Here is a 16092-nt window from a genome sequence, read left to right as displayed (position 1 = left end):
TACCTGGTACGGCAACTGCTCGGCCTCCGACTTCAAGGCGCTACAGAGGGTAGTGCGAACGGCCCAGTAAATCACTGGGGCAAAGCTGCCTGCCATCCAGGACTTCTACACCAGGCGGTGTCAGAGGAAGGCCAAAAAAATTGTCAAATACCCCAGACACCCCAGTCATAGACTGTTCTCTCTACTACCGCATGGCAAGCGGTACCAGAGTGCCAAGTCTAGGACCAAAAGGCATCTCAACAGCTTTTACCCCCAAACCATAAGACTCCTGAACAGGTAATCAAATGGCTATAATTTCATGTCATGATCAACCGTCATAATAAACCCAGTTATGATCAACCCTGTTATCATCTCAGGGTTGATTATATCAGGGTCGATCATGATAGGGTTTATTATGACAGTTGACCATGACAGGGTTGATCATGACAGGGTTTATTAATGACAGGGTTTATTATGATAGTTGACCATGACAGGGTTGATTATGACAGGGTTTATTTATGACAGGGTTTATTAATGACAGGGTTTATTAATGACAGGGTTTATTAATGACAGGGTTGATTATGACAGGGTTTATTAATGACAAGGTTGAACATGACAGGGTTTATTAATGACAGGGTTGATTATGACAGGGTTTATTAATGACAGGGTTTATTAATAACAGGGTTGAACAAGACATGGTTTATTAATGACAGGGTTTATTAATAACAGGGTTTAATGACAGGGTTGAACATGACAGGGTTTATTAATGACAAGGTTTATTAATGACAGGGTTGAACATGACAGGGTTTATTAATGACAGGGTTTATTATAACAGGGTTGATCATGACAGGGTTTACTATAACAGGGTTTACTATAACAGGGTTTACTATAACAGGGATTATTATAACAGGGTTTATTATAACAGGGATTATTATAATAGGGTTTATTAATAACAGGTGTTATCATAACAGGGTTTATTATAACAGGGTTTATTATAACAGGGTTTACCATAACAGGTGTTATCATAACAGGGTTTATTATAACAGGGTTTATTATAACAGGGTTTATTATAACAGGGTTTACTATAACAGGGTTTATTATAACAGGGTATACTATAACATGGTTTACTATAACAGGGTTTACTAATGACAGGGTTTATTATAACGGGGTTTATTAATGACAGGGTTTATTATAACAGGGTTTATTAATGACAGGGTTTATTATAACAGGGTTTACTATAACAGGGTTTATTATAACAGGGTTTACTATAACTGGGTTTACTATAACAGGGTTTATTATAACAGGGTTTATTATAACAGGGTTTATTATAACAGGGATTATTATAACAGGGTTTATTATAACAGGGTTTATTATAACAGGGTTTATTATAACAGGGTTTCTTATAACAGGGTTTATTAATAATAGGGTTTATTTGTAACAGGGTTGATTCGTAACAGGTTTGTTGATAATGTACCTTTCCCTATTCAGCCTCTACATCTGCGTAAATGAAATTATCTGTAAGAAGTAAGAGAACTGGTTATTTAACAATTATTTGTTTACGTTGTTTTCCAGAATGTTTTTGTTCAACTGTGTTACCCACTCCAGTCAGCAGGCGGCGATATGAGACTTTCAGGTGATGCTTCTTGCGTGACGTATAATGTACGGGACGGGATGTTTTTTCAACAACAACAATTCATCCACCTCGGTAGCGTGCTATAGCCAACATAAAACCACAACATTGAAGCTCTTTAGGCAAAGTATATTAACCTCAGTGTTTTAAACACACTGTCAGAGTAACGTTAACTAGTAAATAGGCATTTTAATTTAGCATTTACGTAATTAGCTATCTGGCTAAGTAACACTCGGCTAATGCTAACTAGCTTACTAGCTAACATCCTCGACCATGAACTCACTAAGCTACTCCCTCCCTGCTAAAGAAGAGGAGGTCTGCTGGACGGAGAAAGATGTTCTCGTGAAAGAGGAGAAGGAAGAGGAGGCTGTTATATTTAAACAAGAAGTAGAGGGGGAGACTGTTACAGTTAAACAAGAAGTAGAGGGTGAAGCTGTTACAGTGAAAGAAGAGGAGAAAGACGTGAAAGAGGAAGAAGTTACAGTGAAAGAAGAGGAAGAATCTTTAAGAGTGAAAGAGGAGGATGCAGTTTTTGGAATGGAGGAGGAGGAGGGGGAGATAACTGTCACGTTGGAGGAGGAAGGGAAGACTGGAGATCTGATTAACACGAGTAAGTACTATTTTAAAAACACTGTGTTTCTATCAGACTGTTTCTGTCCAGAGTTTTTCTGACTGTGTAGTTGTTGAACTGTGTTACTAATGTGTCGTGTTAAAGACTGCCGACATTCGCAAAAACGCTGTCAATCCACCCACTCTTCTGTTTCCGCCTGCATTTTCTTACACCGAGATCATTCCGAAAGTTGTTATTGCATTTTGGGGACACCAAAACTACATTAATTTTCCAATGTGAATACACAACGCTTTATGGTACCGCGTGTTTTCTGATGGGGAGACCGAGTCGGATGCTCTTTAAACATCTCGATCAGCATCATCTGCAATAAAAGTTTTTTCAGGGATCTTTTTATTTCAGCTCGTGAAAGGTGGGACCCAACACTTTACATGGTTTATATTTGTTTTAAGTATATTTATAAAATGGGTGATACCCTTTTTTAAAGTACCAGGGACCCTGGACATTTGTCAAGTCTTGTTCCAGACCATATGTGTACAAATAAGTGAAATCAAAAGGCTACTTTTTGCGATATTAATATTATGCACCGATATTACATTTTTGTCCCGATATCCGTTATTTTCTTTGCCCAAAAAAAACTTTACCTATTACCGATACTAAACATTTTAGCGGCCTTTTTAAGCCTTCTAATACAGTTCAATAGTTTAAACAAACACACCGACCGAAAGGTTATTTTGTTGGCATTTACGTATGTCCCCATTACCAGTAAAAAAACTAAATTAAAACCTATTTATTTCACTTAACTGTGCTGTGCTGTTTTGTTGTTCGTTTGTTCAGTCGTTTCATTCTCAGCCAAGATTTCATCATACATCATAGAAGCAGGGAAGTTTCAGCTCAGTCGGTCCGTGGCCTCTCTTCCTTGAGTTGTCTCGCTGAAAATGTATTTCACTTTCAAATGACTACTGGACATGAACTTGTTCAGTTGTTGAAAGTGACGTAGGTAGATGAAGTGTGCGCTTAGTATTTTTCTCCTTTTGTTCTGTGTAGCGCTGTATTTTTCGTGGCGTGATTACGTCATCTACCTACGCTATATAGGTATGGCACGTCATCTACCTACGTTATACAGATATGGCACGTCATCTACCTACGTTATACAGGTATGTAGGTCATCTACCTACGTTATGTAGGTCATCTACCTACGTTATATAGGTCATCTACCTACGTTACCTACGTTATATAGGTCATCTACCTACGTTATACAGGTATGTAGGTCATCTACCTACGTTATATAGGTATGTAGGTCATCTATCTACGTTATATAGGTATGTAGGTCATCTACCTATGCTTAACAATATATCGTGCTTCCCTAATTAATATTAAAGTTTAAGATTGAATACATTTATGTGAAAATGTGCATTTCAGAATCTAGACATACTGGACGTGTTAGAGCACATTATAAGGATCATAATGACGAGATGTTGTCTGTGTCGTTCATGGATCACAGGGTCTTAGAGGGGGGGGGGGGGCATGTTTTGGCCTAAAATGACCCACTTTCATCATGATGTTGTCAGAAAAGGGTTTGTGATACAAATGTAAAACATATTTCCACCTTGTTTTAAGTTTCTTTGTGAGAATTGTCTGAAAAAAAATCGGAGATACCACACACATTTTTCGACCATGATGGTGTGGAATCACCCTGTACTGCCAATCCACTTTTTCTGGGCACTGTATGAGGTCAGACCTGTAACGATGACTGCTGCTTACGGTTCTATGAAGCACAGCATCACGTTAACGGGGCTGGACAGGAACCGATACTCAAGGACCTTTCTGATGCTCTCGTTCAGGTAACCCGGGGTCCCGGTGCTCGTTCAGGTAACCTGGGGTCCTGGTGCTCGTTCTGGTAACCCGGGGTCCCGGTGCTCGTTCAGGTAACCCGGGGTCCCGGTTCTCGTTCTGGTAACCCGGGGTCCCGGTGCTCGTTCTGGTAACCCGGGGTCCCGGTGCACAGAAACTCATATTTTTGAAAAAGACACTCTTTGCCTACTCCATCATGTTTCATCATTAGATGCTCCAGTCCTCCTTTAAGACTCCATAATGTTTCATCATTAGATGCTACAGTCCTCCTTTAAGACTCCATAATGTTTCATCATTAGATGCTACAGTCCTCCTTTAAGACTCCATAATGTTTCATCATTAGATGCTACAGGCCTCCTTTAAGACTCCATAATGTTTCATCATTAGATGCTACAGTCCTCCTTTAAGACTCCATAATGTTTCATCATTAGATGGTACAGTCCTCCTTTAAGACTCCATAATGTTTCATCATTAGATGCTACAGTCCTCCTTTAAGACTCCATAATGTTTCATCATTAGATGCTACAGTCCTCCTTTAAGACTCCATCATGTTTCATCATTAGATGCTACAGTCCTCCTTTAAGACTCCATAATGTTTCATCATTAGATGCTACAGGCCTCCTTTAAGACTCCATAATGTTTCATCATTAGATGCTACAGTCCTCCTTTAAGACTCCATAATGTTTCATCATTAGATGCTACAGTCCTCCTTTAAGACTCCATAATGTTTCATCATTAGATGCTACAGTCCTCCTTTAAGACTCCATAATGTTTCATCATTAGATGCTACAGTCCTCCTTTAAGACTCCATAATGTTTCATCATTAGATGCTACAGTCCTCCTTTAAGACTCCATAATGTTTCATCATTAGATGCTACAGTCCTCCTTTAAGACTCCATCATGTTTCATCATTAGATGCTACAGTCCTCCTTTAAGACTCCATAATGTTTCATCATTAGATGCTACAGTCCTCCTTTAAGACTCCATAATGTTTCATCATTAGATGCTACAGTCCTCCTTTAAGACTCCATAATGTTTCATCATTAGATGCTACAGTCCTCCTTTAAGACTCCATAATGTTTCATCATTAGATGCTACAGTCCTCCTTTAAGACTCCATAATGTTTCATCATTAGATGCTACAGTCCTCCTTTAAGACTCCATAATGTTTCATCATTAGATGCTACAGTCCTCCTTTAAGACTCCATAATGTTTCATCATTAGATGCTACAGTCCTCCTTTAAGACCCCATAATGTTTCATCATTAGATGCTACAGTCCTCCTTTAAGACCCCATAATGTTTCATCATTAGATGCTACAGTCCTCCTTTAAGACTCCATAATGTTTCATCATTAGATGCTACAGTCCTCCTTTAAGACTCCATAATGTTTCATCATTAGATGCTACAGTCCTCCTTTAAGACTCCATAATGTTTCATCATTAGATGCTACAGTCCTCCTTTAAGACTCCATAATGTTTCATCATTAGATGCTACAGTCCTCCTTTAAGACTCCATAATGTTTCATCATTAGATGCTACAGTCCTCTAAGACTCCATAATGTTTCATCATTAGATGCTACAGTCCTCCTTTAAGACTCCATAATGTTTCATCATTAGATGCTACAGTCCTCCTTTAAGACTCCATAATGTTTCATCATTAGATGCTACAGTCCTCCTTTAAGACTCCATAATGTTTCATCATTAGATGCTACAGTCCTCCTTTAAGACTCCATAATGTTTCATCATTAGATGCTACAGTCCTCCTTTAAGACTCCATAATGTTTCATCATTAGATGGTACAGTCCTCCTTTAAGACTCCATAATGTTTCATTATTAGATGCTACAGTCCTCCTTTAAGACTCCATAATGTTTCATCATTAGATGGTACAGTCCTCTAAGACTCCATAATGTTTCATCATTAGATGCTACAGTCCTCCTTTAAGACCCCATAATGTTTCATCATTAGATGCTACAGTCCTCCTTTAAGACCCCATAATGTTTCATCATTAGATGCTACAGTCCTCCTTTAAGACTCCATAATGTTTCATCATTAGATGCTACAGTCCTCTAAGACTCCATAATGTTTCATCATTAGATGCTACAGTCCTCCTTTAAGACTCCATAATGGTTCATCATTAGATGCTACAGTCCTCCTTTAAGACTCCATAATGTTTCATCATTAGATGCTACAGTCCTCCTTTAAGACTCCATAATGTTTCATCATTAGATGCTACAGTCCTCCTTTAAGACTCCATAATGTTTCATCATTAGATGCTACAGTCCTCCTTTCAGACTCCATAATGTTTCATCATTAGATGCTACAGTCCTCCTTTAAGACTCCATAATGTTTCATCATTAGATGCTACAGTCCTCCTTTAAGACTCCATAATGTTTCATCATTAGATGCTACAGTCCTCTAAGACTCCATAATGTTTCATCATTAGATGCTACAGTCCTCCTTTAAGACTCCATAATGTTTCATCATTAGATGCTACATTCCTCCTTTAAGACTCCATAATGTTTCATCATTAGATGCTACAGTCCTCCTTTCAGACTCCATAATGTTTCATCATTAGATGCTACAGTCCTCCTTTAAGACTCCATAATGTTTCATCATTAGATGCTACAGTCCTCCTTTAAGACTCCATAATGTTTCATCATTAGATGCTACAGTCCTCCTTTAAGACGCCATCATGTTTAATCTGTAGATGCTGCAAAGCAAAAATTCAAAGATGAGAATTGGTGTCATTAGACACCTGCTTTACATTTCTTACATGTATTTATTCAAATTGAAACATATCAACATTAATATTGAAATAATAACATTTTATTTGGCTAGTTTTTCAATCTATTGTTGAGCATAATATACTCTATGGACATGTCAAAGATTCAGAGTTGAATCTCTGCTACTTTTAGAGGTTTGATCCATTTGGGGAGCCGTACCAACATAATGAATGTAAAAAATGTATTAAAAAACCTTGCCCTCTGCAGGTCAAAGAAGGGCTGTGATTGGTTACATTTCCTACTATGCCAATTGGTCCATCACATTAAAACTTGTGGAGATCCTACTCTGAAACTCTGTCTAAAATGGTCCATCACATTAAAACTAGCAGAGATCCTAAACTCTGATGCTCCGCCCACCACCACCAATGTTGTTAAAATCTCTGTCTGATAAATTGTATGAGTATGGAAGTGTTTTGACTCTGTCTGATAAATGGTATGAGTGTGGAAGTGTTTTGACTCTGTCTAATAAATTGTATGAGTATGGAAGTGTTTTGTCTCTGTCTGATAAATTGTATGAGTATGGAAGTGTTTTGTCTCTGTCTGATAAATTGTATGAGTGTGGAAGTGTTTTGTCTCTGTCTGATAAATTGTATGAGTATGGAAGTGTTTTGACTCTATCTGATAAATTGTATGAGTATGGAAGTGTTTTGTCTCTGTCTGATAAATTGTATGAGTATGGAAGTGTTTTGACTCTATCTGATAAATTGTATGAGTATGGAAGTGTTTTGTCTCTGTCTGATAAATTGTATGAGTATGGAAGTGTTTTGACTCTATCTGATAAATTGTATGAGTATGGAAGTGTTTTGTCTCTGTCTGATAAATTGTATGAGTATGGAAGTGTTTTGACTCTATCTGATAAATTGTATGAGTATGGAAGTGTTTAGTCTCTGTCTGATAAATTGTATGAGTATGGAAGTGTTTTGACTCTATCTGATAAATTGTATGAGTATGGAAGTGTTTTGTCTCTGTCTGATAAATTGTATGAGTGTGGAAGTGTTTTGTCTCTGTCTGATAAATTGTATGAGTATGGAAGTGTTTTGTCTCTGTCTGATAAATTGTATGAGTATGGAAGTGTTTTGTCTCTGTCTGATAAATTGTATGAGTGTGGAAGTGTTTTGTCTCTGTCTGATAAATTGTATGAGTGTGGAAGTGTTTTGTCTCTGTCTGATAAATTGTATGAGTGTGGAAGTGTTTTGACTCTATCTGATAAATTGTATGAGTATGGAAGTGTTTTGTCTCTGTCTGATAAATTGTATGAGTGTGGAAGTGTTTTGTCTCTGTCTGATAAATTGTATGAGTGTGGAAGTGTTTTGTCTCTGTCTGATAAATTATATGAGTGTGGAAGTGTTTTGTCTCTGTCTCTGATAAATTGTATGAGTATGGAAGTGTTTTGTCTCTGTCTCTGATAAATTGTATGAGTATGGAAGTGTTTTGTCTCTGTCTGATAAATTGTATGAGTGTGGAAGTGTTTTTGTCTCTGTCTGATAAATTGTATGAGTGTGGAAGTGTTTTGACTCTGTCTGATATATTGTATGAGTATGGAAGTGTTTTGTCTCTGTCTCTGATAAATTGTATGAGTATGGAAGTGTTTTGTCTCTGTCTGATAAATTGTATGAGTGTGGAAGTGTTTTGAGGATACAATATACAGGTAACTGCCAAATAAAGGAGACGCTTGAGTCAATGAGGGAAACAAAGTAGACTGAACAAAAATATAAACGCAACATGTATAGTGTTCCCATGTTTCATTAGCTGAAATAAAAATACCCTGAAATTTGCATTCCTCTGTATTCCTGTATTTCTCTCAAATTGTGTGCTCAAATTTGTAGTTATGACTCTTTATGTTGGGGTTTCCTTTATTTTGGGCAGTTATGACTCTTTATGTTGGGGATTCCTTTATTTGGGCAGTTATGACTCTTTATGTTGGGGATTCCTTTATTTTGGTAATTATGACTCTTTATGTTGGGGATTCCTTTATTTTGGTAATTATGACTCTTTATGTTGGGGATTCCTTTATTTGGGCAGTTATGACTCTTTATATTGGGGATTCCTTTATTTGGGAAGTTATGACTCTTTATGTTGGGGGATTCCTTTACTTGGGCAGTTACCTGTAGCCATTATTATTAATTTCCTTACCAATGGATAATTTTTTTTAACTCCTTTTTCTCCCCGGACTCTGCCCGGGATCGAACCTGGCTCTGTAGTGATGCCTCAAGCACTGCAGTGCCTTAGACCGCTGTGCCACTTGGGAGGCCCCATGGATCATTTTGGACCTGAATACATGGCAACAATCCTTCCCCTCAAAGGACACTTATTCTATGGATGACATTTTGTTAAAATCCCCCATTACGGACGTTCTGCTCAAGTTTTACATTGAATATGTTGTTTTTAAATATAGGAATTGTTAAAGGGATACTGTGTGATTCTGGCGTACGGAGTCCGATTAAACTCGTGCTAACACTAGAATGTAAGATGTGTTTACCATCAAAGAGTGGGCCACCAACAAAACATTAATAACAATGGATCAAATGCAGCATTGATTGAAATACTGTAATCTACAATATCTATTATTACAGAGCTCTGCTCAGCCTGTAAACATGACATTATCTATTATTATAGAGCTATGTTCAGCCTGTAAACATGACATTATCTATTATTATAGAGCTCTGCTCAGCCTGTAAACATGACATTATCTATTATTATAGAGCTCTGCTCAGCCTGTAAACATGACATTATCTATTATTATAGAGCTATGTTCAGCCTGTAAACATGACATGATCTATTATTATAGAGCTATGTTCAGCCTGTAAACATGACATTATCTATTATTATAGAGCTCTGTTCAGCCTGTAAACATGACATTATCTATTATTATAGAGCTCTGCTCAGCCTGTAAACATGACATTATCTATTATTATAGAGCTATGTTCAGCCTGTAAACATGACATTATCTATTATTATAGAGCTATGTTCAGCCTGTAAACATGACATTATCTATTATTATAGAGCTCTGTTCAGCCTGTAAACATGACATTATCTATTATTATAGAGCTCTGTTCAGCTTGTAAACATGACATTATCTATTATTATAGAGCTCTGTTCAGCCTAAAGACATGACATTATCTATTATTATAGAGCTCTGCTCAGCCTAAAGACATGACATTATCTATTATTATAGAGCTCTGCTCAGCCTGTAAACAACAGTATCTATTATTATAGAGCTCTGTTCAGCCTGTAACTATGACATTATCTATTATTATAGAGCTCTGCTCAGCCTGTAAACATGACATTATCTATTATTATAGAGCTCTGCTCAGCCTATAAACATGACATTATCTATTATTATAGAGCTCTGCTCAGCCTAAAGACATGACATGATCTATTATTATAGAGCTCTGCTCAGCCTAAAGACATGATATTATATATTATTATAGAGCTCTGCTCAGCCTAAAGACATGACATGATCTATTATCATAGAGCTCTGCTCAGCCTAAAGACATGACATGATCTATTATCATAGAGCTCTGCTCAGCCTAAAGACATGACATGATCTATTATTATAGAGCTCTGCTCAGCCTGTAACTATGACATTATCTATAATTATAGAGCTCTGCTCAGCCTAAAGACATGACATGATCTATTATTATAGAGCTCTGCTCAGCCTAAAGACATGACATTATCTATTATTATAATAGAGCTCTGCTCAGCCTGTAACTATGACATTATCTATTATTATAGAGCTCTGCTCAGCCTAAAGACATGACATTATCTATTATTATAGAGCTCTGCTCAGCCTGTAACTATGACATTATCTATTATTATAGAGCTCTGCTCAGCCTAAAGACATGACATGATCTATTATTATAGAGCTCTGCTCAGCCTAAAGACATGACATGATCTATTATTATAGAGCTCTGCTCAGCCTAAAGACATGACATTATCTATTATTATAGAGCTCTGCTCAGCCTGTAACTATGACATTATCTATTATTATAGAGCTCTGCTCAGCCTAAAGACATGACATTATCTATAATTATATAGCTCTGCTCAGCCTAAAGACATGACATTATCTATTATTATAGAGCTCTGCTCAGCCTAAAGACATGACATGATCTATTATTATAGAGCTCTGCTCAGCCTGTAACTATGACATTATCTATAATTATAGAGCTCTGCTCAGCCTATAAACATGACATGATCTATTGTTATAGAGCTATGCTCAGCCTATAAACATGACATTATCTATAATTATAGAGCTATGCTCAGCCTGAAGACATGACATTATCTATTATTTTAGAGCTCTGTTCAGCCTGTAAACATGACATTATCTATTATTATAGAGCTCTGCTCAGCCTGTAAACATGACATTATCTATTATTATAGAGCTATGTTCAGCCTGTAAACATGACATTATCTATTATTATAGAGCTATGTTCAGCCTGTAAACATGACATTATCTATTATTATAGAGCTCTGTTCAGCCTGTAAACATGACATTATCTATTATTATAGAGCTCTGTTCAGCCTGTAAACATGACATTATCTATTATTATAGAGCTCTGTTCAGCCTAAAGACATGACATTATCTATTATTATAGAGCTCTGCTCAGCCTAAAGACATGACATTATCTATTATTATAGAGCTCTGCTCAGCCTAAAGACATGACATTATCTATTATTATAGAGCTCTGCTCAGCCTAAAGACATGACATTATCTATTATTATAGAGCTCTGCTCAGCCTGTAAACAACATTATCTATTATTATAGAGCTCTGTTCAGCCTGTAACTATGACATTATCTATTATTATAGAGCTCTGCTCAGCCTGTAAACATGACATTATCTATTATTATAGAGCTCTGCTCAGCCTATAAACATGACATTATCTATTATTATAGAGCTCTGCTCAGCCTAAAGACATGACATGATCTATTATTATAGAGCTCTGCTCAGCCTAAAGACATGACATGATCTATTATCATAGAGCTCTGCTCAGCCTAAAGACATGACATGATCTATTATTATAGAGCTCTGCTCAGCCTAAAGACATGATATTATATATTATTATAGAGCTCTGCTCAGCCTAAAGACATGACATGATCTATTATCATAGAGCTCTGCTCAGCCTAAAGACATGACATGATCTATTATCATAGAGCTCTGCTCAGCCTAAAGACATGACATTATCTATTATTATAGAGCTCTGCTCAGCCTGTAACTATGACATTATCTATAATTATAGAGCTCTGCTCAGCCTAAATACATGACATTATCTATTATTATAGAGCTCTGCTCAGCCTAAAGACATGACATTATCTATTATTATAGAGCTCTGCTCAGCCTGTAACTATGACATTATCTATTATTATAGAGCTCTGCTCAGCCTAAAGACATGACATTATCTATTATTATAGAGCTCTGCTCAGCCTGTAACTATGACATTATCTATTATTATAGAGCTCTGCTCAGCCTAAAGACATGACATGATCTATTATTATAGAGCTCTGCTCAGCCTAAAGACATGACATGATCTATTATTATAGAGCTCTGCTCAGCCTAAAGACATGACATTATCTATTATTATAGAGCTCTGCTCAGCCTGTAACTATGACATTATCTATTATTATAGAGCTCTGCTCAGCCTAAAGACATGACATTATCTATAATTATAGAGCTCTGCTCAGCCTAAAGACATGACATTATCTATTATTATAGAGCTCTGCTCAGCCTAAAGACATGACATGATCTATTATTATAGAGCTCTGCTCAGCCTGTAACTATGACATTATCTATAATTATAGAGCTCTGCTCAGCCTATAAACATGACATGATCTATTGTTATAGAGCTATGCTCAGCCTATAAACATGACATTATCTATAATTATAGAGCTATGCTCAGCCTGAAGACATGACATTATCTATTATTATAGAGCTCTGCTCAGCCTAAAAACACAACATTCCATGAGAGCAAGATTCTAGTTGGAACTCTACATCTTTTATTTTAAATTATTGAGGGATCTGATTTAGATTTAACCTCCTAGCAAGAGAGTTGTGGAGGTTTCATTCAGTTCTCTATTTAAATAAACACTCTGTCTTTGGCAGGAGAAAGACCAGACTCAGAGGAACCAGAGACGTCCAAACCGGCAAAACAACACGACTGCTCCCACTGTGGAAAGGGTTTTAACCATGTAAGGGACCTGAAACGACATGAGAGAATACACACAGGGGAGAAGCCTTTCCAATGCTCCCAGTGTGGAAAAAGTTTTTCCTTGTTAGCGAGCCTTAAACGACATGAGAGGACACACACAGGAGAGAAGCCTCATCACTGCTCCCAGTGTGGAAAGAGTTTTACCCAGTTAGGACACCTGAAAGTGCACGAGAGGATACACACAGGGGAGAAGCCCTACCACTGCTCCCAATGTGGAAAGAGTTTTAACCGGAAAGAATCCCTAAAAGAGCATGAAAGAATACACACAGTGCAGAAGCAAGAGAAACCGTACCACTGCTCCCACTGTGTAAAGGGTTTTAACCAGTTAGAGGACCTGAAAATGCATGAGAGAATACACACAGGCGATAAATCTTTCCAATGCTTCCAGTGTGGAAAGAGTTTTTCCGCATCAGGGTGCCTGAAAAGACACGAGAGAACACACACAGGGGAAAAACCTCATCACTGCTCCCAGTGTGGAAAGAGTTTTAACCGGAACGAACACCTGAAAGAGCATGAGAGAATACACACAGGAGACAAGCCCTACCACTGCTCCCAATGTAAAAAGAGTTTTGCCTGGTTAGGACACATGAGAAGACATGAGAGAACACACACAGGAGATAAGAATGTAGGCTGCTGAACATTGGGACATGGGACAGATAAAGGCTGCTGAACAGTGGGACATAGGACAGATGTAGGCTGAACAGTGGGACATGGGACAGATGTAGGCTGAACAGTGGGACATGGGACAGATGTAGGCTGAACAGTGGGACATAGGACAGATGTAGGCTGAACAGTAGGTCATAGGACAGATGTAGGCTGAACAGTGGGACATAGGACAGATGTAGGCTGAACAGTGGGACATAGGACAGATGTAGGCTGAACAGTGGGTCATAGGACAGATGTAGGCTGAACAGTAGGACAGATGTAGACTGAACAGTGGGACATAGGACAGATGTAGGCTGAACAGTAGGTCATAGGACAGATGTAGGCTGAACAGTAGGACAGATGTAGGCTGAACAGTAGGTCATAGAACAGATGTAGGCTGAACAGTAGGTCATAGAACAGATGTAGGCTGAACAGTAGGACAGATGTAGACTGAACAGTAGGTCATAGAACAGATGTAGGCTGAACAGTAGGACAGATGTAGGCTGAACAGTAGGTCATAGGACAGATGTAGGCTGAACAGTAGGACAGATGTAGACTGAACAGTAGGTCATAGAACAGATGTAGGCTGAACAGTAGGACAGATGTAGGCTGAACAGTAGGTCATAGGACAGATGTAGGCTGAACAGTAGGACAGATGTAGACTGAACAGTGGGACATAGGACAGATGTAGGCTGAACAGTGGGTCATAGAACAGATGTAGGCTGAACAGTAGGACAGATGTAGACTGAACAGTGGGACATAGGACAGATGTAGGCTGAACAGTGGGTCATAGAACAGATGTAGGCTGAACAGTAGGTCATAGGACAGATGTAGGCTGAACAGTGGGTCATAGGACAGATATAGGCTGAGCAGTGAGACATAGGACAGATGTAGGCTGAACAGTGGGACATTGGACAGATGTAGGCTGAACAGTAGGACAGATGTAGGCTGAACAGTGGGTCATAAATTAACTTTTAACAAGGCACACCTGTTAATTGAAATGCATTCCAGGTGACTACCTCATGAAGCTGGTCGAGTTGTGTTATGTTGTGGGTTGTGTTATGTTGTGGGTTGTGTTGTGTTGTGGGCTGTGTTGTGTTGTGGGCTGTGTTATGTTGTGGGTTGTGTTATGTTGTGGGCTGTGTTATGTTGTGGGCTGTGTTATGTTGTGTTATGTTGTGGGCTGTGTTATGTTGTGGGCTGTGTTATGTTGTGGGTTGTGTTATGTTGTGGGCTGTGTTATGTTGTGGGCTGTGTTATGTTGTGCTATGTTGTGGGCTGTGTTATGTTGTGTTAAGTTGTGGGCTGTGTTATGTTGTGGGTTGTGTTATGTTGTGGGCTGTGTTATGTTGTGGGTTGTGTTATGTTGTGGGCTGTGTTATGTTGTGGGCTGTGTTATGTTGTGCTATGTTGTGGGCTGTGTTATGTTGTGGGCTGTGTTATGTTGTGGGCTGTGTTATGTTGTGGGCTGTGTTATGTTGTGTTATGTTGTGGGCTGTGTTATGTTGTGGGCTGTGTTATGTTGTGTTATGTTGTGGGCTGTGTTATGTTGTGTTATGTTGTGGGCTGTGTTATGTTATGTTATGTTGTGGGCTGTGTTATGTTGTGTGTTATGTTATGTTGTGGGCTGTGTTATGTTGTGTGTTGTGTTATGTTGTGGGTTGTGCTATGTTGTGGGCTGTGTTGTGTTGTGGGTTGTGCTATGTTGTGTTATGTTGTGGGCTGTGTTATGTTGTGGGCTGTGTTGTGTTGTGGGTTGTGTTATGTTGTGGGTTGTGCTATGTTGTGGGCTGTGTTGTGTTGTGGGTTGTGTTATGTTGTGTTATGTTGTGGGTTGTGTTATGTTGTGTTATGTTGTGGGCTGTGTTATGTTGTGGGTTGTGTTATGTTGTGTTATGTTGTGGGCTGTGCTATGTTGTGGGCTGTGTTGTGTTGTGGGTTGTGTTATGTTGTGTTAAGCTGTGGGTTGTGTTAAGCTGTGGGCTGTGTTATGTTGTGGGCTGTGTTAAGCTGTGGGCTGTGTTATGTTGTGGGCTGTGTTAAGCTGTGGGCTGTGTTATGTTGTGGGCTGTGTTAAGCTGTGGGCTGTGTTATGTTGTGGGTTGTGTTGTGTTGTGGGCTGTGTTAAGCTGTGGGCTGTGTTATGTTGTGGGCTGTGTTAAGCTGTGGGCTGTGTTATGTTGTGGGTTGTGTTATGTTGTGGGCTGTGTTATGTAGTGGGCTGTGTTATGTAGTGGGTTGTGTTATGTTGTGGGTTGTGTTATGTAGTTGGCTGTGTTATGTTGTGGGTTGTGTTATGTAGTTGGCTGTGTTATGTTGTGGGTTGTGTTATGTTGTGGGTTGTGTTATGTTGTGGGTTGTGTTATGTAGTTGGCTGTGTTATGTTGTGGGTTGTGTTATGTTGTGGGTTGTGTTATGTTGTGGGTTGT

At 38.5% G+C, this 16092-nt stretch overlaps 1 protein-coding gene across 1 annotated transcript; it reads left to right on the top strand.

The window, feature by feature from the left end:
- The first annotated feature begins 1692 nt into the window (after positions 1-1692).
- On the top strand, positions 1693-14622 carry LOC139370137 (zinc finger protein 135-like). Its single transcript, XM_071109463.1, has 2 exons — positions 1693-2219; positions 12913-14622. The coding sequence occupies exons 1-2, from the start codon at positions 1883-1885 to the stop codon at positions 13653-13655; spliced, it is 1080 nt and encodes a 359-aa protein (XP_070965564.1). The 5' UTR covers positions 1693-1882; the 3' UTR covers positions 13656-14622.
- The last annotated feature ends 1470 nt before the right edge of the window (positions 14623-16092 follow it).

This window comes from Oncorhynchus clarkii, chromosome 17 (genome assembly GCF_045791955.1).
Source record: "Oncorhynchus clarkii lewisi isolate Uvic-CL-2024 chromosome 17, UVic_Ocla_1.0, whole genome shotgun sequence".
Classification (NCBI taxonomy): Eukaryota; Metazoa; Chordata; class Actinopteri; order Salmoniformes; family Salmonidae; genus Oncorhynchus; species Oncorhynchus clarkii.
The sequence above is the reverse complement of the archived record's forward strand: the minus strand, read 5'-3'. Positions and strand labels throughout refer to the sequence as shown.

What these genes read in the sequence shown, in the direction of transcription:
- LOC139370137 (XM_071109463.1), top strand. Translation starts at nt 1,883, where the DNA reads ATGAACTCACTAAGCTACTCCCTCCCTGCTAAAGAAGAGGAGGTCTGC. An exon ending in TGGAGATCTGATTAACACGA is followed by an intron (nt 2,220 to 12,912) that starts GTAAGTACTATT and finishes TGTCTTTGGCAG; the next exon opens with GAGAAAGACCAGACTCAGAG.